Raw genomic sequence first — 20,235 nt, forward strand, 5'->3', positions numbered from 1 at the left:
CCCGGGGACCTCCCTTTCCTCCCCTCCGCGCACTCAGCAATGGAGAGGATGTTTCCTGGAGTTTCCACAGCCTCAGAGTAGGGGGTCGCCTCTTTAGAAAAGAGATGAGGAGTAATTTCTTTAGCCAGAGAGTGATGCATTTGTGGAATTAATTGCCGCAGACGGCTGTGGAGGCAAGCGGAGGTTGATCGGCTCTTCAGGGCTCAAAGGTTTCGGGGAGAAAGCAGGAGGATGGGTTGGAACGGATAATGTGATAAATCGGCCACGGTGGGGAAGTGATGGGACGGGGAGGGAGGGGAAGTGATGGGTTGGGAGGGATAATGTAATAAATCGGCCACGGTGGAGCAGATTCGATGGGCTGAACGGCCTAATTCCGCTCATTCCTCTTTAGGTCTCATGGTCTCCCCAGTACGTCTCCTGATGATCTGGGTGAACAGGACTGGAATCGGTGTGAGACGCGAGTGATACTGTCAGAGCGGGTGGGGAAGGGAGGTGGTGAGGGAGAAACCTGGAGCGATGGCGGGGGGTGGGGGGGAGGATGGGGGTGCCTGTGTGAAATGTGAAAACGTCGAGTGAAGTGACCTGTGGAAACCTGAACCAAAATGTAGCGGCCCCCTGCAAAAACACCGAACCGGGAGGGTGCAGAGTGGATGATGTAGGAAGACGGGGAAGGGGCGTGGAAGCAAAGCACAGGATGTAATTGTCCGGAAACAAGTGAGGATAAGGATGAGCAAAGGTGCGGCAGGGAAGGGAGGAAGGAAGAGGATGGAGAGAAGGTTGAGGGCTGAGGAAAGGGAGGGAGGGGGGCTGTGACCGGGGGCAGGAAGCCAGTAGTGACTGCGTGTGGATGGAGTGAAAGGTGGAACCCACGGGGAGTGGGGCGCTGGGAACTCAGATAAGGAGCCAAGGGCAGTCGAAGATAGTAAAGCACAGTTCACAACCAACCTTCCATCCATGGACTCTGTTGCGTCAGTAAAGCCGCCAACATAATCAAAGATCTCACCCACCCCAGGCATTCTCCCTTCTCCCCTTTCCCATCGGGCAGAAGACACAAGTGCCTGAAAGCACGTCCCACCAAGCTTCTACCTCACAATTGTGAAAATATTAAATGGTACCTTAGGACAGTAAGTTGCACTCTTAACCTCACAGTCTGTCTTGTTGTAACCTTGCACCTTACTGTCAACCTGCACGGAACCTTCTCAATAACTAACAATTTACTCGGCATTCTGTTAATTCTTTTATGTTGTACTACCTCAAAGCACCGATATGATGAAATGAACTGTCTGTTCGGCATACAAAACAAAGTTTTTCGGGGTACAAGGGACAACAATAAACCAATTTACCAGAAAAGCGTACGTGCAGTAAACGGCAGGACTGCGCAGACACTGATATACAGAGAGATCTTGGGGTGCAAGTCCGCAGAGGCAGGCAGGATGGTTAGAAATGCCTGCCTTCATCCGTCGCGGCTGACCCCAGCCATTGTCAATACGCTTCAGAGATTGTTTACTTGGCGTCAGTGGTCACATAGCCAGGACTTGTGATGTGCACCAGAGGCTCATACGACCATCCACCACCTGCTCCCACGGCTTCACCTGACACTGATGGGGGCTAAACAGGTGCTACACCTCGCCCAAGGGTGACCTGCAGGCGAGCGGAGGGAAGGAGCACCTCACACCTCCTCTGGTAAAGACTCATCTCCATCCCGCAAATGTCAAATACTAGAGGGCAGAGAGGGGGAAAGTTCAAAGGAAATTTGCAAGTGGTGCGTGTCTGGAAAGAGCTGCCGGGGGAGGTGGTGAAAGCAGATACAATAACGACTTTTAAGGGCTGATAAACGTGGAACGGACGGGGAACGGGGAGACACGGACCATGAGCAGGCAGCTGATTAGATTAGCCTGCATCATGGGTGAAGCAGGCGCGGCGCGGCGCGGCGGAACAGAGAAGCTGGTTCCTGTGCCCGGTATTGCGATCGATAAGAAACTGAAGAGAATAGTGGATCAACCCAATGCATCCCCTCCCCTCCCATCCCCTCCGTCGGTAGTATCTTCAGGAGACTGTGCCCCAGGAAGACAACGTGCAAAGATTCCCACCATCCGGCCCATGCCATCTTCTCCCAGCTCCCATCCTGAGGGCAAGGAGGGTAACGTCCCAGGAATCAAAGCACAGAGACTCACAGAGCGAGCGGGGAAGGCCGGAAGGAAACGAGAGGCGCTTCTCTTCAGCGTGCACGGAAAGCGGGTCGCCTGGAGGCACTGATATTAGACACCTGTGGATCGAGGCTTTCCCTGGCCTTCTCCCCGTAAGCCGTGGCCAATCAAGAACCTCTGAATCTCCGTCTTCAATACACCCATGGCGTCGGGAAAAGAAAGCGAGTGCTTGTTAAACGGACCGTGGGTCTGCGAGATTTGCAGGAAGCCCGCCGGCTCAGCCAGGTCCTGCCCTCAGTAAGTTGGTAACAGACCTGGGAAGTGCGGCAGCGCCAGAAGCCCAGCGACCCGCAACAACAGGTCAAACACGCCAGGCCCCACAGTCTGCCAGGCCCAACAAGGTGTCCCTGGAGAACGCACCACCACAATGGACATGATCTTCTACTACTGCACACAGCCACCCATCACGGGATACACCCAGCACTCGCCCGCCTTACATCCATCGCCGCCCAATGGGACCCAACAACCACCTCTACCATGGGACACACCACACGAACCTGTCGCACCACAGGATCCCAAAGGCTCTACTGTACACAACGCACTCTCCTAACACAGCAGAATACAGACACCATACCTGCCTGAACCTGCCGTCGGCTCAATCTGCCACTACGAAATTCACATACCCTCCCATATTAATCCCCACTCTCTCCCACAGCCCTGTGTCAGTCCCCACACTAATCCCACTGTCCCACTCTCTCCCACAGTCCTGTGTCAGACCCCACACTAATCCCACTGTCCCACTCTCTCCCACAGTCCTGTGTCAGTCCCCACACTAATCCCACTGTCCCACTCTCTCCCACAGCCCTGTGTCAGTCCCCACACTAATCCCACTGTCCCACTCTCTCCCCACAGTCCTGTGTCAGTCCCCACACTAATCCCACTGTCCCACTCTCTCCCCAAGCGCTGTGTCAGTCCCCACACTAATCCCACTGTCCCACTCTCTCCCCACAGCCCTGTGTCAGTCCCCACACTAATCCCACTGTCCCACTCTCTCCCCACAGTCCTGTGTCAGTCCCCACACTAATCCCACTGTTCCACTCTCTCCCAACAATCCTGTGTCAGTCCCCACACTAATCCCACTGTCCCACTCTCTCCCACAGTCCTGTGTCAGTCTCCACACTAATCCCACTGTCCCACTCTCTCCCCACAGCCCTGTGTCAGACCCCACACTAATCCCACTGTCCCACTCTCTCCCCACAGTCCTGTGTCAGTCTCCACACTAATCCCACTGTCCCACTCTCTCCCCACAGCCATGTGTCAGACCCCACACTAATCCCACTGTCCCACTCTCTCCCACAGTCTTGTGTCAGTCCCCACACTAATCCCACTGTCCCACTCTCTCCCCACAGTCTTGTGTCAGTCCCCACACTAATCCCACTGTCCCACTCTCTCCCCACAGCCCTGTGTCAGTCCCCACACTAATCCCACTGTCCCACTCTCTCCCCACAGTCCTGTGTCAGTCCCACACTAATCCCACTGTCCCACTCTCCCCACAGCCCTGTGTCAGTCTCACACTAATCCCACTGTCCCACTCTCTCCCCACAGCCCTGTGCCAGTCTGCACTCTAACCCCACTCGACAGCTCTGACCATTCCTCTGTACACATCCACTGCCTAAACTCAGGAACACTGTCATCTATCTGGGGTCCTTCCATGCTCTCAGGCTCAGTCAGTAAGGATTGGCAGCAACACCTCCGCCTCGATTATCCTTGTCCGTAGCTCCCTACTCTTCTCCCTGTACACTCATGACCCTGTGGTCTAACTCCATCTACAAGCTAGCAGATGATACCTGTACCACCATTGTGGGTCATATCTCGAATGATGACGTCAGAATGTCGGAAGGCGCTAAAGAGCTCGTGACGTGAGGTCATGACAACAATCTGTCCCTCGAAAGGTGGTACACTTTGGAAGGACAAACTCAAAGGCAGAGTACAAAGTAAATGACAGGATACTTGGTGGTGTGGAGGAGCAGAGGGATCTGGGGGTACATGTCCACAGATCCCTGAAAGTTGCCCCACGGTAGATAGGGTTGGTGCGTGGAATTTACTGCCTGAGTCAGTGGTGGAGGCAGATACACTAGTGAAGTTTAAGAGACTACTAGATAGGTATATGGAGGAATTTAAGGTGGGGGCTTATATGGGAGGCAGGGTTTGAGGGTCAGCACAACATTGTGGGCCGAAGGGCCTGTACTGTGCTGTACTATTCTATGTTCTATGAAAAGAGCCAGTCTTGTCTTGACTTGTCTTCAATAATATCATTTTCATGAATTGATGAAATACCAGTTGTTTTTCTATCATTACTAGGTAAATGACGCTCCATTAAAGGCCTTATTGCTTCATTTGTTTCACATGGGAAACTTTCAGTAAGGTGCCTTTCATAGTTAAATCGTGATGAAACTTTTACAGGATAATTTGAATGTTTACTTGAGCCTGTCTTATCTTTGTTGAGGTTGCTTCACTCCTTGTGCTTTTTTGTCACAAGGCTTATTATGTCACATAAAAGCTGTATCTTCGTTTTGCAAATCCACAGAGCAGAACTTGTTCCTTTAAAAGCGCTGGTTTATACTGGAACTGGTCTCGTAACACCTTGTAAACAGCATCAGGAAAACGAGTGTCATTTTTTTCCCACCAGTTCCCTCCAGACGCTATTAGCTGCTGAGTCACATATGTGGAATATGAGGTGAAGGCATAGCTCATGATTGGCAGAAGGGCAGCTGGACTTTTTGCAAGACCAGTACAATCAATATCTTGAGGATAATTCAACAAGCGAAGTCTTTGTTCTAACTTTCGAAGGGATCCCCTCAAATCATCAGTTGTCATCTTGATCCTACAACTGCGGTCGGCTGAAGGTTACGGGCGGGTGAAGTGACGGCTCGAGCGGGACATCGGCTAAGGCCGATGAATTCAATACACGTCCATGCTGGGGAGAGTGCCAGCTTCCAATTCCTTAACTAATTGCCTGCAGGCTAAGCGAGCTCTTGAAACAGCCATCAACAATATCATTCAGGCTGAAAAGGAAATAAAAGCAAACAGCCATGAGGTAAAATTCCAAATTCATAGTTGTATCAGCCTTCATATGGAGTGTCTCCGGAGTAGGGTTGCAGGCATAACAAGATAGACAGACATGGATTGAGCATCTGAATCCTTTGTTCCGCAGCAGAGTGGGGGAGTACTTCGTAATGCATTCCATGTGATAAAACTTCCCACAGAGTGGCGTAAAACATCGCTTCACATCTTTCTCATTTTCTTCACATACAAAGCAAGTATGAATACCTGTAGTACATTCACTGCACATAAACTTTCCTTCGGGCACTTTGCTTAAACCTGGGCATGTCAAGTGGAAGGCACGCAGCACTGTCCCTCACAAAGCAGTAGCTCCCCAGGTTTCTCACAGAGCTGACAGACATTTTCCTTTTTTGCAGTCCCTCCACCACGTTCCACTTGTGATTTCCTTGATGTTGATGAAAGTCCATCCAGGTCATTTTCAGTGCCATTCCTAAACATAGACTATCCACTGAAGCCGCCCAGCCAGACAGCATCAAATGTTCCAGTTTGGGAATGACCACTCCTGTCTTTCAGTAACCAAAACAGCAATCCCGCTGAGAACACCACTACTCAACAATCCACTCAAACCACCAGGATCTGTAATCGGGAATCAAAGGACTCAGACTACAGAGAGCAGGCCTGGGGTGATCGACGGGGTCTTGACCACTGGCTGTTTTCTAGCGAGCTGGAGAAAGAAGCAGAGAAGAAATCTGCACAACAATGCATGAGTTCTGCCCGTGAGATCCAAATTGATCTTAATTACTATAAATTACAGGCTTGGAGGCATCGTCAGGGCCTTGAGCACTGGCTCCTTCCTGTTGAGCAGAAGGCCAAACCTAACAAGGAAGCCGCTGCACGTGAACGTTCTGAATCATCTGGTAGTTCTTCCAGTTTTGAGGTAATAGAGACGTTTTATTCTGCATTGTTATTTTTTTCCCCTTGTACCGCCTCGATGCAATGAAATGAAACTGTGCGGATCGTTTACAAAACATGATGTATAACAGTATTAAACCAGCTACCTAGTTCCTTCACTTTCTCCTGTGCCCTCGTCTAAAGTCACTTACTCCCGCCTACTGTGATGGCTGCAAGCCACAGGGGAGGGAGAGGGGGCTGAGATGGCTCGTGGAAGGGAAAACTCTCAGTCTAATCACAAACTGCGGAATCTGGAAATCCAAGCAACACAAACAAGATGCTGGAGGAACTCAGCAGGCCAGGCAGCATCTATGGAAAAGAGTAAACAGTCAACGTTTCGGCCCAAGACCCTTCATCAGGACTCAGTCCTGATAAGACCACAAAACATAGGAGCAGAATTAGGCCATTCAGCCCATCGAGTCTGCTCCGCCATTCTATCATGGCTGATCCCGGATTCCACTCAACCCCATACACCTGCCTCCTCACCATATCTTTTGACGCCCGATCAATCAGGAAACTATCAACTTCCGGTTTAAATATACCCACGGACTTGGCCTCCACCGCAGCCTGTGGCAGAGCTTTCCACAGATTCACTACTCTCTGGCTTAAAAAATAAGACATCCTTACCTCTGTTGTAAAAGGTCGCCCTTCAATTTTGAGGCTGCGCCCGCTAGTTCTGGAAGTTGTGGACACCCCCAACACAGGAAACATCCTCTCCATATCCACCTTATCTAGTCCTCCCAACATCCGGTAAGTTTCAATGAGATCCCCCACGCATTCTTCTAAATTCCAATGAGTACAGGCCCAAAGCTGCCAAACGTCCCTCATATGTTAACCCTTTCATTCTCGGAATCATCCTTATCAAATACCTTTTGAAAATCCAAGTAAATGACATCCACTGTCTCTCCTTTGTCCACCCCGCTGATTACTGAAGGCTCTCAATGAGTGTACCGATGAAGGATCCCGATCCGAAACGTCGACTGTACTCTTCTTCGTTGATGCTGCCTGGCCTGCTGAGTTGCTGCAGCATTTTTGCGTGTGTTGCTCGGACAATGTAGCGCCCAATGTCAGGTATCGTGTTCTGACGGCCCGATTCGTCGACTAGCGGAGTTCCTCCAGCATTTTCCCAGTGACTCTCAGTCCAAACCAGTTTGTTTCCCAGCCTGACTGGGGAGAGGGCGACGGACAGCAGCGCGGGAGGAGGTGGGTGATGCAAGGACAGGACAGGGGTGCGGGGTGGGGTGGAGTGCGGCGTGGGGGCACGGGAAGGAATGCGGGATGAGAGCGCAGCGGGACGCAGGACTGAGGCGAGGCCGGGCCGAAGCAGTACCACGGAGCGTGGGACAGGGACACAGGATGGGCCATGTCGAGGCCAGGAACCTGAATTTCACTTTCCACGTCCCATTCCGATATGTCAATCCACAGCCTCCTCTACTGTAAAGATGAAGCCACACTCAGGTTGGAGGAACAACACCTTATATTCCGTCTGGGTAGCCTCCAACCTGATGGCATGAACATTGACTTCTCAAACTTCCGTTAATGCCCCTCCTCCCCCACCCCTCATTTATTTATTTATTATATATTTTTCTTCTCTCTTTCCCTCTCACTATAACTCCTTGCCTGTTCTCCATCTTCCTCTGGTATTCCCCTCCCCTTTTCTTTCTCCCTAGGCTCCTGTCCCATTATCCTCTCATATCCCTTTTGCCAATCAACTGTTCAGCTCTTGGCTCCATCCCTCCCTCTCCTGTCTTCTCCTATCATTTCAGGTCTCCCCCTCCCCCTCCCACTTTCAAATCTCTTACTAGCTCTTCCTTCGGTTAGTCAGGAAGGATGTGGAAGCATTGGAAAGGGTACAGAGGAGATTTACCAGGATGCTGCCTGGTTTAGAAAGTATGCATTATGATCAGAGGTTAAGGGAGCTAGGGCTTTACTCTTTGGAGAGAAGGAGGATGAGAGGAGACATGATAGAGATGTACAAGAGGAATAGATAGAGTGGATAGCCAGCGCCTCTTCCCCAGGGCACCACTGCTCAATACAAGAGGACATGGCTTTAAGGTAAGGGGTGGGAAGTTCAAGATCACAAGACAAAGGAGCAGAAGTACCCCATTCGGCCCATCAAGTCTGCTCTGCAGCTCCCCCATGAGCTAAACTATTCACCCATCTAGTTCCAATTTCCGGCTTTTTCCCCATATCCCTTGATACCCTGACTAATTAGATACCTGTCAATCTCCCCCTTAAACACCCTCAATGATCGGGCCATATTAGGGGCCCAAGGGGGATATTAGAGGAAGGTTTTTTACTCAGAGAGTGGTTGGTGCGTGGAATGCACTGCCTGAGTCAGTGGTGGAGGCAGATACACTAGTGAAGTTTAAGAGACTATTAGACAGGTATATGGAGGAATCTAACGTGGGGGCTTATATGGGAGGCAGGGTTTGAAGGTCGGCACAACATTGTGGGCCGAAGGGCCTGTACTGCGCTGTACTATTCTATGTTCTTTGTTCTAGTCCTGACGAAGGGTCTCAGCCTGAAACGTCGACTGTGTTTCTTCTTATAGATGCTGCCTGGCCTGCTGCGTTCACCAGCATTTTGTGTCCATTGCTTGAATTCCCAGCATCTGCAGATTTGCTCGTGTTTACCTGAATTTCCCTCAGGGTTTCTCTTGGTCGCATGGCAACAGCTGACCCCAAGAGGTGAAAACACCACCATGGTAAATGTCGCCCAGTCTGGTCAATGTCCCATGGGGACGTCCCTCCGTGACCAAGGACGGTGTGCTGGTAGCAACTGAACTCCCAGACACAGCAACTCGGAACATTTTACATCCAAGACACAGTGAACTGTAGTCATTGATTCAATAAAGTCCCAGTGTTTATCAGCATGCCGACCGAGATTACCTCCTAAGTCCCATTTGTTCAGATTTGGCCTATATCCAACTAAACCAGAGGTGCCCGACCTTTCTTTCACCATGGATCCCTGTCGTTAACTGCGTGGTCAGTGGGCCTCAGGTTGGGAACCCTTCCTATCCGCTGCGTGCAGAGAAGACGTACCGGGGCTCATCCACTGAGAAAGTTCGGGGAGAACTCAGGATTAAAAATGATGGGGTGACAAACTTGGCCAGTGGGAGATGGAGGAACAGATCTGTCTCAGGTTATGGAAAGATGTAAAAGCTTCAGTCTGTGTTGTGAGTAACTTCATTTTCCCCATAGGCAGTCCAGATCTCCACCATGCAAGAGGCATGGGCGGAGCAGAAGTTGCAAGGTGGGTTTCTTGGCACAGTATCTATATAATCCAATTAGGGAAGGGGTTGCTCTGAACCTTTATTGAGAAGTGAGCTAGGTCGGGCAATTGGGAACAGTGATTATAACTCAATCAATGGAGGAGATGCAGAGAATACTCATAGGATGTTGCCTGCTGGAGAGGCTGAACTTGTCTTCCCTGGAGGACCTAATAGAGGTGTGGGAGAGTAGGACTGGATAGTGAGGTAGTAGAAATATTTTCCCTATGGTGGGTGTGGATGACATGAGGACACAGGTTAAAGCAAGAGGGAGGGTTGGGGGGGGGGGAACTATTTTCACATGAGCAAGTGGCTGGAATCTGGAACTCTCTGTCCAATGGGGAGGTGGAGGCAGGGACCTGAAATATCCTGTATCAGGGCTATAGATAAGGTAAATGCAAACAGGCCATTTCCACTGAGGTTGGATGAAACTACAACTACATGTTCTGGGTCAAGGGTGAAAGGTGAAATATTGAAGGGGAAGCTGAGGGGTAATTTGGGTGGAGAGATTGTGGAATGAGCTGCCAGCAGAACTGTGGATGCAGGCTTGATTTCATGGAGGGGAGGGGTATGGAGCGCTATGGTCCAGGTGCAGGTCAATGGGACTAGGCAGCTTAATAGTTTGGCATGGACTAAATGGACCAAATGGCCTGATTCTATAGCTTTGTGTGTAACAGCAACAACAATCATGTAGAATTAACAATGCCAGTCAACTTAGTAACTTTCAGGAAGTTGTCTTCATTTTGGGAAAGCCGGCTCCTGTCAGCAGAGGAACTGGATCAGCAGTGGGAGGAAAGCCATGGTGAAGATGGACTGTTCCGTACGAGGCGCCGCTGAGCTGACCTCAAAGTGGCTGCATCGTAAACCACTCCAGCCCTTGTAGCACTGACAGTGGAAGTGGGCTCGAATCCACCTCTGGTCCGAGCGCCTGAGACGGCCTTTAACGTAGATTCTTTCTCGGGTCACCATGTGGAAGGACTTGTGATTCAGGTGTAAGAAGGCATCATCCTCGGGCCACTTGCGGTAACATCTCCCGTGTTTCCTGCACAGTGTGTGACTGCACAAACGGGCGGCCATTGTCACATTCAAAATGTAGGGGCCCAGGATGCTTTTCAGATTATCCTTCACACTCTGGCAGTTTTCCTGCATGGACAGAGGAGGACACAGAATGTCAGCACCTTCCAATTCCTGTGTGTTAACATCTCGGGTTTCCTGTGCTAGGCCCAACACACAGATGCAATCGTGATAAAGGTGGGCCAGTACCTCAATTTCCTGAGAAGTCTAAGGAGACTGGGCTTGTCACTGAACACTCTAACAAACTTCCGCAGATTTACTGTACATCATCCACACACTTCCTCTGTGACTAGAACACTTTATTCTGCGCTGTGACTGTTTTCCCTTCTTCTACCTCAATGTGTAATGATCCGATTTGAAAGGACAGTATGCAAGACAAGCCTTTTGCTGTATCTCAGTACAGTACATATGACAATAATAAACCAATTCCAATATCTGTACCTCACCGTGACAACAACATCAACGTGACTTGGCAACACTCAACCCTGGCTGGTTTGCCATCAGCTCCTTTCTTGTTTTGCCAGCAAGCCGTTGAGACCTCCCTGACCAAACCCACCAGGTCCAGCTGACAGATCCACTGAGGCCGGCAGCGGGAAGGTAACCAGGAGGATCATTCAGTGCAGTCATGTGATAGATCACAGCAACGGCTTCTGATGAGGTCCTAAATGGGCACAATCACTCAGCACAGAAATGCCCTTCAGTCCACCAAGGTGCTTGTCTCAGTTCCTTGTATCTTTTAAATGTTTTTCATGTACCTGCTTCAACTACTTCCTCTGGCAGCCCATTCCATATACCCACTGCCCTCTGGGTGAAAAAGTTGTGGCTTTTCTCTGCACAGCCCCTCAAATTCCAGCAATGTCCTTATAAATATCCTCCGCGCTCTCTGTGGCTCAGCTCTTCCTGGTTTTGGACTCTTGGGGTATTTCTGTGCAGTGATGTAGCAGAACTCGGTGACCCTAGTCCGTCAGTGACCGCCCACACATTTCACGGTGTAAACCCCCAAAACCCACCTACAGCTCCACTGCCTGTGTGAGGTACTGGCCAACGTCCTAGGGCATTGGCTCATCAACTTTCAATGAGTTGTATTGTCACATACCCTTCCTTCATTCCTTTGTTACTTCATCTAAATTTTGTTACCATTAATTCATTATCATTACTCTGGACTTCTCTCTGTGATGCAAGAATAGGTTTCTCTTGTTATCTTGCACAGTGTTTCCCACATGAAGTTGTCAGCAGTAACCTCTGGTCATCTAGCATCTGTGTTAATGCAGGGTCCACTACAGGGAATAGCAAGCAAGAGACAAGTTCTTGCCGATTAAACTCTTGGATCTTCAGTGAGGCATACAGAGTCTAAACCAAGTTTAGATTTTTTTTTAAAAAGCAGGGAATTAAAAATATCCATTTTAATCATGCACAGAAAATAAAATAAGGATCAACAACTGCAAATGAGATTAAGGAAGAGATCAAAGAGAAAAAAACATGTTTCTTTTAAATCTCTATCATTAATTTTCTCTGCAATCCACACTTAAAATTATTCTTTCAGGAAGAGAAACTAATTATTCCGCTATAATTATCACTTGAGGGCAACAGTATAGGCCCCTGGGGTGTGTTGTAGAACCCAGGAATACAAGTACATGGTTCCCTGAAACTGGTGTTGATATAGGGCTTTTCGCACACTCTATTAGTCAGAGTACTGAGTAGAGAAGTTGGGAAGTTACGTTGTCATTGTATAGTGTGTTGATGAGGCCACATTCAGAATATTCTATTCAGCTCTGAATCACCCTGCGATAAGAAAGATACTGTTAAACAGAAAAGAATGCAGAAGGGATTTGAGGATGCAACCTTGACTCAAAGGACTGGTTTATGGAGATGGGTTGAGCAAGTTGGGACTTTTTCCACTGCAGCATTGAGAATGAGGGGTAATCTTAAAGAAGTGTATCAAATTAGAAGCATAGGTGGCCAATATCCACAGTGTTTTTTCCTCAGGATTGGAGTATCAAGAAATGGAGGGCATAGTTTTAAGATGGAGGGGGGTGGGGGGGATATTTAATAGGGACCTGAGAGGCAATATTTTCACCCAAAGGGTGGTCAGTTTATGGAATGAGCTGCCAGAGGAAATGATTGAAACAGGTAAATTAACAACATTTAAAAGTTAGTTGGACATGTACATGGATGGGTATGTTTTAGAGGATATGAGATATGTACATGGGTAGGTACATTTTAGAGGATACGAGCCAAACACAGGTATATCTGACTAGCTTGTATGAGTAACTTGGTTGGCATGGACCAGCTGGGCTGAAGGGCCTGTTTCTGTCTGCATGAATCTGAGTCTATTCCCAATGATGTCACCACAAAACAATGGGTCATTATACCACGAGGGTGTATGAAGTATGCCAGTGTCAGTGTGTCACGGAAGTAAGTGTGAGCAGGTACGTGAAGCTCGTCAGTGAGAGTGTGTAAAGGAAGTGAGTGTGAGCAGGAGTGTGAAGCTCGTCAGTGAGAGTGTGTAAGGGAAGTGAGTGTGAGCAGGTGTGTGAAGCATGCCACTGTGAAGATGTAAGGGAAGTGAGTGTGATCAGGTGTGTGAAGCACTTTGTGATTGTAAGGGAAGTGAGTGTGATCAGGAGTGTGAAGCATGCCGATGTGTCTGTAAAGGAAGTTGGGTGCAATTAGGTGTGATGCACGTCAGTGCGAATGTGTAAGGGAAATGAGTGCAAGACCGTGCTCCTTACCGTGGTCCTGGAGAAGTCGACAGACCCCCAGAGAACTATTCCACTCGCCCCCAAGGCTGCAATCTCCCCAACGGTGTGGATCAGATCAACCTGTAACACAAGGCACTGGATGAGGAGGGAAGGGCGACATGGGGGGGGGGGCTGCAGGTAAAGGAGAGGGATGGGAGAGCCTGGAGGAGGTGATTGGGGGAGGGGGGAGGGAGATGAATGATTAACAACAGCTGAAGCATTAACAATAACCATCCAGAAGATCGGGGAGTGAGCGAGCTAACGGGATGTGGGCTAATCCTGTCAACAGGAAGTCAGGGTCAGCAGTTCCCGGGTGGGGAACGATCTGCAGGAAGTGTTCTGGGAGTGGTTGGAGCGATGCAGACGGACCCTTCATTAACATGCTCCTCAGGGACAATGTAAAGAAAGGAGGCTGGCCTTGTTCTCGGCAGAAAGGAACTTAGATTGGCAGAGTGGAGGGACGAGTTTAAAAACCTACAGAGCTCCATTTGAATAGCTCCACTCATGAGCTCTCTGGACTTAGGGATAAAATGTAGGATAAATGTGTAAATAAAATATGGGAAATGCTGGAAGCACTCAGCATGCCAGGCAATATCAGTAGAGAGAAAAAACACAGTTAATGATCCTTCAAACATTGGAGGAGTTGTGGACAGTGAAGAAGGACATCAGATAATACAGTAGGATATAGATCAGTGGGCGGAGAGATGGCAGAGGGAGTTTAATCCTGGAAAGTGGGATATTGCACCTTGACAGGATAGAAATGAGGGGAAGTGTACAGTAAAGGACAACACCGATGTACAGAGAGATCTTGGGGTGCAAGTCCATAACTACTGAAAGGCTGGTAAAGAAGATGTACCACACGCTCCCCAGCATTTGCAAAAATGACTATGTCAGGAACTCATGTTGCATCTGTGTAGGCAGAATTATCATGCGCAGTTCTGATGGCCTGATTACAGGAAGGGTGTGGAGGAGGTTCACCAGCACGCTGCCTGGATTAGAAAGCATTAACTATAAGGAGATATCTACAGGAGGAGGTACAGTCGATGTTTCGGGCTGGGACCCTCTCAGCCCGAAACGTCGACTGTACCTCTTCCTATAGATGCTGCCTGGCCTGCTGCGTTTCACCAGCATATTGCTTGAATTTCCAGCACCTGCAGATTTCCTCGTGTTTGAGCTATAAGGAGAGGTGGGACAAATTTGGATGTTTTTTTCTGGAGTGTCAGAGTCTGAAGGGAGACCTGAGAGAAGTTTATAAAGGTATGAGAGGCTCAGATAAGGTAGACTAACAGTCGTTTCCTCAGGATGGAAATGGCATAGATTTAAGGTGAGAAAGGAAGACTTCAAAGGACATGTGTGAGGAAGGTTTTGTTTTGATTTTACAGAGTTTGGTGAGTGCCTGGAGAGATGGTGGAGGCAAACACAACCAATGTGTTGAAAAGCTTAAAAGGCTGTTAGATAGGCACAGGACCAGGGGATGGACAGATGTGGACTTTGTGCTGGCACATGGGATTGGTTTAATTTGGTATTGTGTTCAGTAAAAACACTGTGGGCCCAAAGTGCTGTACCTTTCTGTGTTCGAGCTGGAGGTGAATAGGTTTTTAGGTGCAGAGAAACTGGTTTTGAGTGTCGGCTTCCTTCTCTGAGAAACATCAGCTGGACTAAACCTGCCACATTGGGGATGCTCCCTCACCAACCCCCCCCACTGTGAGATTCTCCCCCACACTGTGCTACTCCCTCACCGCCCCTCCCACAGTGAGATTCTCCCTCACCGCCCCCCAGGAGATACTCCCTCACCGCCCCTCCCACAGTGAGATTCTCCCTCACCGCCCCTCCCACGGTGATATTTTCCCTCACCGCCCCTCCCACGGTGAGATTTTCCCTCACCGCCCCTCCCACAGTGAGATTCTCCCTCACCGCCCCTTCCACAGTGAGATTCTCCCTCATGTCCCCCCAGTGAGATTCTCCCTCACCCCCCCCCCCCACGGTGAGATTCTCCCTCACCGTCTCTCCCACGGTCAGATTTTCCCTCATCGCCACCCCCCACGGTGATATTCTCCCTCACCGCCCCTCCCACAGTGAGATTCTCCCTCACCGCCCCCCCAGTGAGATTCTCCCTCACCGCCTCTTCCACAGTGAGATTCTCCCTCATGTCCCCCCAGTGAGATTCTCCCTCACTGCCCCTCCCACAGTGAGATTCTCCCTCACCGCCCCTCCCACAGTGATATTCTCCCTCACTGCTCCCCAGTGAGATTCCCCCTCATGTCCCCCCAGTGAGATTAACCCTCACTGCCCCCCCCCACGGTGAGATTCTCCCTCACCGTCTCTCCCACGGTGAGATTTTCCCTCACCGTCTCTCCCACGGTGAGATTTTCCCTCATCGCCCCCCCCCCACGGTGAGATTCTCCCTCACCGCCCCTCCCACAGTGAGATTCTCCCTCACTGTCCCCACGGTGATATTCTCCCTCACCGCCCCCACGGTGATATTCTCCCTCACCGCCCCCCCAGTGAGATTCTCCCTCACCGCCTCTTCCACAGTGAGATTCTCCCTCACCGCCCCTCCCACGGTGAGATTCTCCCTCACCGCCCCTCCCACAGTGAGATTCTCCCTCACTGCCCCCCAGTGAGATTCTCCCTCACCGCCCCCCAGTGAGATTCTGCCTCACCGCCCCTCCCAGTGAGATTCTCCCTCACCGTATCTCCCACGGTGAGATTCTCCCTCACCGCCCCCCCCCCACGTTGAGATTCTCCCTCACCGCCCCTCCCACGGTGAGATTCTCCCTCACCGCCCCTTCCACAGTGAGATTTTCCCTCATGTCCCCCCAGTGAGATTCTCCCTCACTGCCCCTCCCACAGTGAGATTCTCCCTCACCGCCCCTCCCACAGTGATATTCTCCCTCACTGCTCCCCAGTGAGATTCCCCCTCATGTCCCCCCAGTGAGATTCACCCTCACCGCCCCCCCCATGGTGAGATTCTCCCTCACCGTCTCTCCCACGGTGAGATTTTCCCTCACCGCCCCCCCCACGGTGAGATTTTCCCTCACCGCCCCCCCCACGGTGAGATTTTCCCTCACCGCCTCCCCCACGGTGATATTCTCCCTCACCACCCCCACGGTGATATTCTCCCTCACCGCCCCTCCCACAGTGAGATTCTCCCTCACTGCCCCTCCCACGGTGAGATTTTCCCTCACCGCCCCTCCCACAGTGAGATTCTCCCTCACCGCCCCCCCAGTGAGATTCTCCCTCACCGCCCCCCAGTGAGATTCTCCCTCACCGCCCCCCAGTGAGATTCTGCCTCACCGCCCCTCCCAGTGAGATTCTCCCTCACTGTATCTCCCACGGTGAGATTCTCCCTCACCGCCCCTCCCACGGTGAGATTCTCCCTCACCGCCCCTTCCACAGTGAGATTTTCCCTCATGTCCCCCCAGTGAGATTCTCCCTCACTGCCCCTCCCACAGTGAGATTCTCCCTCACCGCCCCTCCCACAGTGATATTCTCCCTCACTGCTCCCCAGTGAGATTCCCCCTCATGTCCCCCCAGTGAGATTCACCCTCACCGCCCCCCCCATGGTGAGATTCTCCCTCACCGTCTCTCCCATGGTGAGATTTTCCCTCACCGCCCCCCCCCACGGTGAGATTTTCCCTCACCGCCCCCCCCACGGTGAGATTTTCCCTCACCGCCTCCCCCACGGTGATATTCTCCCTCACCACCCCCACGGTGATATTCTCCCTCACCGCCCCTCCCACAGTGAGATTCTCCCTCACTGCCCCTCCCACGGTGAGATTTTCCCTCACCGCCCCTCCCACAGTGAGATTCTCCCTCACCGCCCCCCCAGTGAGATTCTCCCTCACCGCCCCCCAGTGAGATTCTCCCTCACCGCCCCCCAGTGAGATTCTGCCTCACCGCCCCTCCCAGTGAGATTCTCCCTCACTGTATCTCCCACGGTGAGATTCTCCCTCACCGCCCCTTCCACAGTGAGATTCTCCCTCATGTCCCCCCAGTGAGATTCTCCCTCACTGCCCCTCCCACAGTGAGATTCTCCCTCACCGTATCTCCCACGGTGAGATTCTCCCTCACCGCCCCTCCCACGGTGAGATTCTCCCTCACCGCCCCTCCCACGGTGAGATTCTCCCTCATGCCCCTGAGTTTTTATCTTTGACATACATCGGTTTCACGGTACACGTAACACCAACAAACCAGTTCCTACCCAAGTGCACCCACCTGTGACAAAGGTTTGAGGGTTTCAGTGTAGTGCGAGCGGGCGTACACAAAGACAGGCCGTGTGTACTTGGAGCCCGACAGCAGTGCTACTCGCATGGCCTCTGTCACTCGGTATCTGGCATAGAGCTTGACTCGTTTCGAAGACTTTAACCGTTCCTCCACGTAGACGGACGGGAAAAGAGCGTTACTCTGTGCCCACAACCAGCCCAGGTCGTTGTTGCGTTCGATCTCGACTGCGGGACAGCGGCCATCGTACTCAGCATACTCAGGCCCGTAGTGGTAGTTGTAACAGTCGGGGAAGAGGTAGAAGCCCCAGAGTGCCGCCGGTCTCAGCTGCTGGCCCAGTTTCAGGGTGCTGCTGAGGAAGAGCCTTGCGGCCTTGTCAAACTCCACCTGGGCTTGCTTCTCGACCTGCTGGGAAGAGCTTTCTGGGTGCCGGGCTCGGACAATGTCCTGTGACTTGTTCCTGTAGATGATTTTGGAGCCCCAGTTCCTCCAGTAAAGGGGCCGCCACTCTTCCCAGTCAATAACAGCCAGGCCCCTGTAGTTCCTGGATAAGTACCTGTGTACGTCAGCCCTCATCGCTCTGCTGTGCTCCCTCAGGCTGGCGTTCTGGGGGCAGCCCCCATTCACTGGTTCGTCACCCAGGTAGTATGGGTACTTGCCCAACTGTGCAACGTAAAATAAGGTGATGTTCTCTCCCATAAAGACTTCATTTTCATTGGTCACGATCCCATAGTCACCCAGGTGGAGGTCAACTCCTCGGTGAGTGCTGCATTTCTCAGTCGGAATGTTCCAGAAGATGAGGAAGGGCTGCTCTTTCATTATAGGGGGTATGGCTTGTTTGGTGGGGTTGCTGTGGGTGCCATGGGCGAACAGCACCAAGCACAGGGTGGTACAGAGGGGGTAAGCTGTAGGGAGAGGAGTCTGGTGCACACAGTACTGCCAACTTGGTCCACACCAATGCCAGTCCATCAAGCCTGCTACAACATCCACATTGATAGTTGCGCATAGGCAGCTGGTGATATGTAACCACGTAAATCTCTGCAACTGTTTGAGGGGAGAGTTAACAAGCGGGTATTCGGGGGGTGGGGGGGTGGGCAGTAACCTCCAGATTCCCCCCAGTGCCTCGTGCTATTGAAGGCAGAATGAGAAGGACATACCCCATGAACGTGCAGCTTAAGACTTGGTGTAGGGGCAGGGCTTGGGACCTCTTCTGGGCCAGGTGTGACCTGTACAAGAGTGATGGACCCCACACCTCAACCAGAGGGGGAGAAATGCTCTATCTCCTGAATCTGGCAAGCTGGCTTCTCCCTGACTAACCTGCCGGACATTCCTGCTTCCTCCTGAATCTGGCAAACTGGCTTCTCCCTGACTAACCTGCCAGACATTCCTGCTTCCTCCTGAATCCCAGCCAGGTGCCGGTTGATGGGTAATTTGTGCAGATAATGTGGGTGGGGGTAGGTCAGTCCACAAGCTAGTTCGAGCCTTGTGTTCTGTTTCGAGCTGTTCTGCTGAAAGTTGTGGACGTGTTGTGTTGGAGCCGAAATTTGCAGGCTGCCCCCAGCTTGTGCTGGTCATATTGCAAACAGCATATTTCACTGTGTGTTTGCATGTCCATGTGATAATTATATCTGAATCGGAATCTGGTGTGGTTTAACAGGAGGTTTCAAGTGCACATTCACTGGGATAGGAAACTCGTGTCTGCAGTGCAGTGGTTGTCTGGAGTCTGACTTGGATTCCTTCTTGTGACAACGTGTCCTAAATCTACCTGGGGGAATTCAGATTAGATTAATTCTTTAGGTTTGGTTGGACAGACAAGAGACTGCAGGGTTCAGTTGGTAAATGGCCGAGTGGTGCTAACACATTTCTGTAACTGCAATCAGAAGGGGGAGGAGTTGTCAAACTGCTCCTGAGAGCCAGGGAACACTAACTGTGTGATGAGACAGCCTTCCCAAGAAACTATTGGGTCAGATCCAGGTCACAATTCAATAATGAATCATTCACACATTTAAGGAGCAAGAAATCCTGTTGCCACCATAAAGTCCAGAGATAAGGGACAAACCAACACTGAAAGGAAAAGGCAGGACAGAGCACTTGGTGACTGAGTGATACCTGGACAGGCAGGGGAGTAGCGGGTAAAAGCATGAAAAACATTCGCAAATGTTCACTTGAGCAACAGAGGCTGCTATTTGCAAAGGGTGAGATTGGTAACGGGCAGAGGAGACAGCAATGTAACTCCCACCCAACACACCCTTACCTCTCCACAAACTAGTTAGCCTCACCCGTCCCAACACAGCTCATCCCCAGCTAGTCAGAATGACAGGATGCCCTTCAGGAGGGGTTCCTGGTGGATTCTCCATGGAACGAGGTCAGAGGCGGGGGACTGAGATGAGACAAGGAGAGGGTGCGAGGCATCAGGCGTGTGAGAGAGAGGAGAGAATGGGAATGTCTGGAGTGTCGGACGGGGTGAAAGGGAAAGGGAGGGGCAAGCAGGGTGTGGGAGGGGGGAGGGAAAGGGAAAAGAGAGGAGAGAGGGAAGTTGGAGGTGGGAGAGGGTGACGGGGGTGTTGAGAGGGTGGGGGGGGTCGAGAGGGTGGGGGGGGTCGAGAGGGTGAGGGGGGGTCGAGAGGGTGAGGGGGGTCAAGAGGGTGAGGGGGGTGTTTTGAGGGTGAAAGGTGTGGAGAGGATGAGGGAGAGTTTTGAGGGTGAGAGGGTGTGGTGAGGATGAGGGGTGTTTTGAGGGTGAGGGGTGTTGAGTGGGTGAGGG

The 20,235-nt window shown here is 51.3% G+C and overlaps 1 protein-coding gene and 1 long non-coding RNA gene across 2 annotated transcripts; one reads left to right on the forward strand and one right to left on the reverse strand.

The window, feature by feature from the left end:
• Positions 1-5,033: 5,033 nt before the first annotated feature.
• Positions 5,034-8,826, forward strand: LOC134357002 (uncharacterized). Its single transcript, XR_010020480.1, has 3 exons — positions 5,034-5,244; positions 6,025-6,147; positions 8,716-8,826. It is a non-coding gene; the product is annotated as an uncharacterized LOC134357002 (long non-coding RNA).
• Positions 8,827-10,193: 1,367 nt separating this feature from the next.
• LOC134356999 (hyaluronidase-like) lies at positions 10,194-19,940 on the reverse strand. The gene is made up of 3 exons (XM_063068302.1): positions 17,466-19,940; positions 13,239-13,328; positions 10,194-10,575 (listed from the first exon to the last, which is right to left on the reverse strand). The coding sequence occupies exons 1-3, from the start codon at positions 18,438-18,440 to the stop codon at positions 10,195-10,197; spliced, it is 1,446 nt and encodes a 481-aa protein (XP_062924372.1). The 5' UTR covers positions 18,441-19,940; the 3' UTR covers position 10,194.
• Positions 19,941-20,235: the final 295 nt, after the last annotated feature.

The sequence above is a fragment of the Mobula hypostoma genome, chromosome 15, assembly GCF_963921235.1.
Source record: "Mobula hypostoma chromosome 15, sMobHyp1.1, whole genome shotgun sequence".
NCBI lineage: Eukaryota > Metazoa > Chordata > Chondrichthyes > Myliobatiformes > Myliobatidae > Mobula > Mobula hypostoma.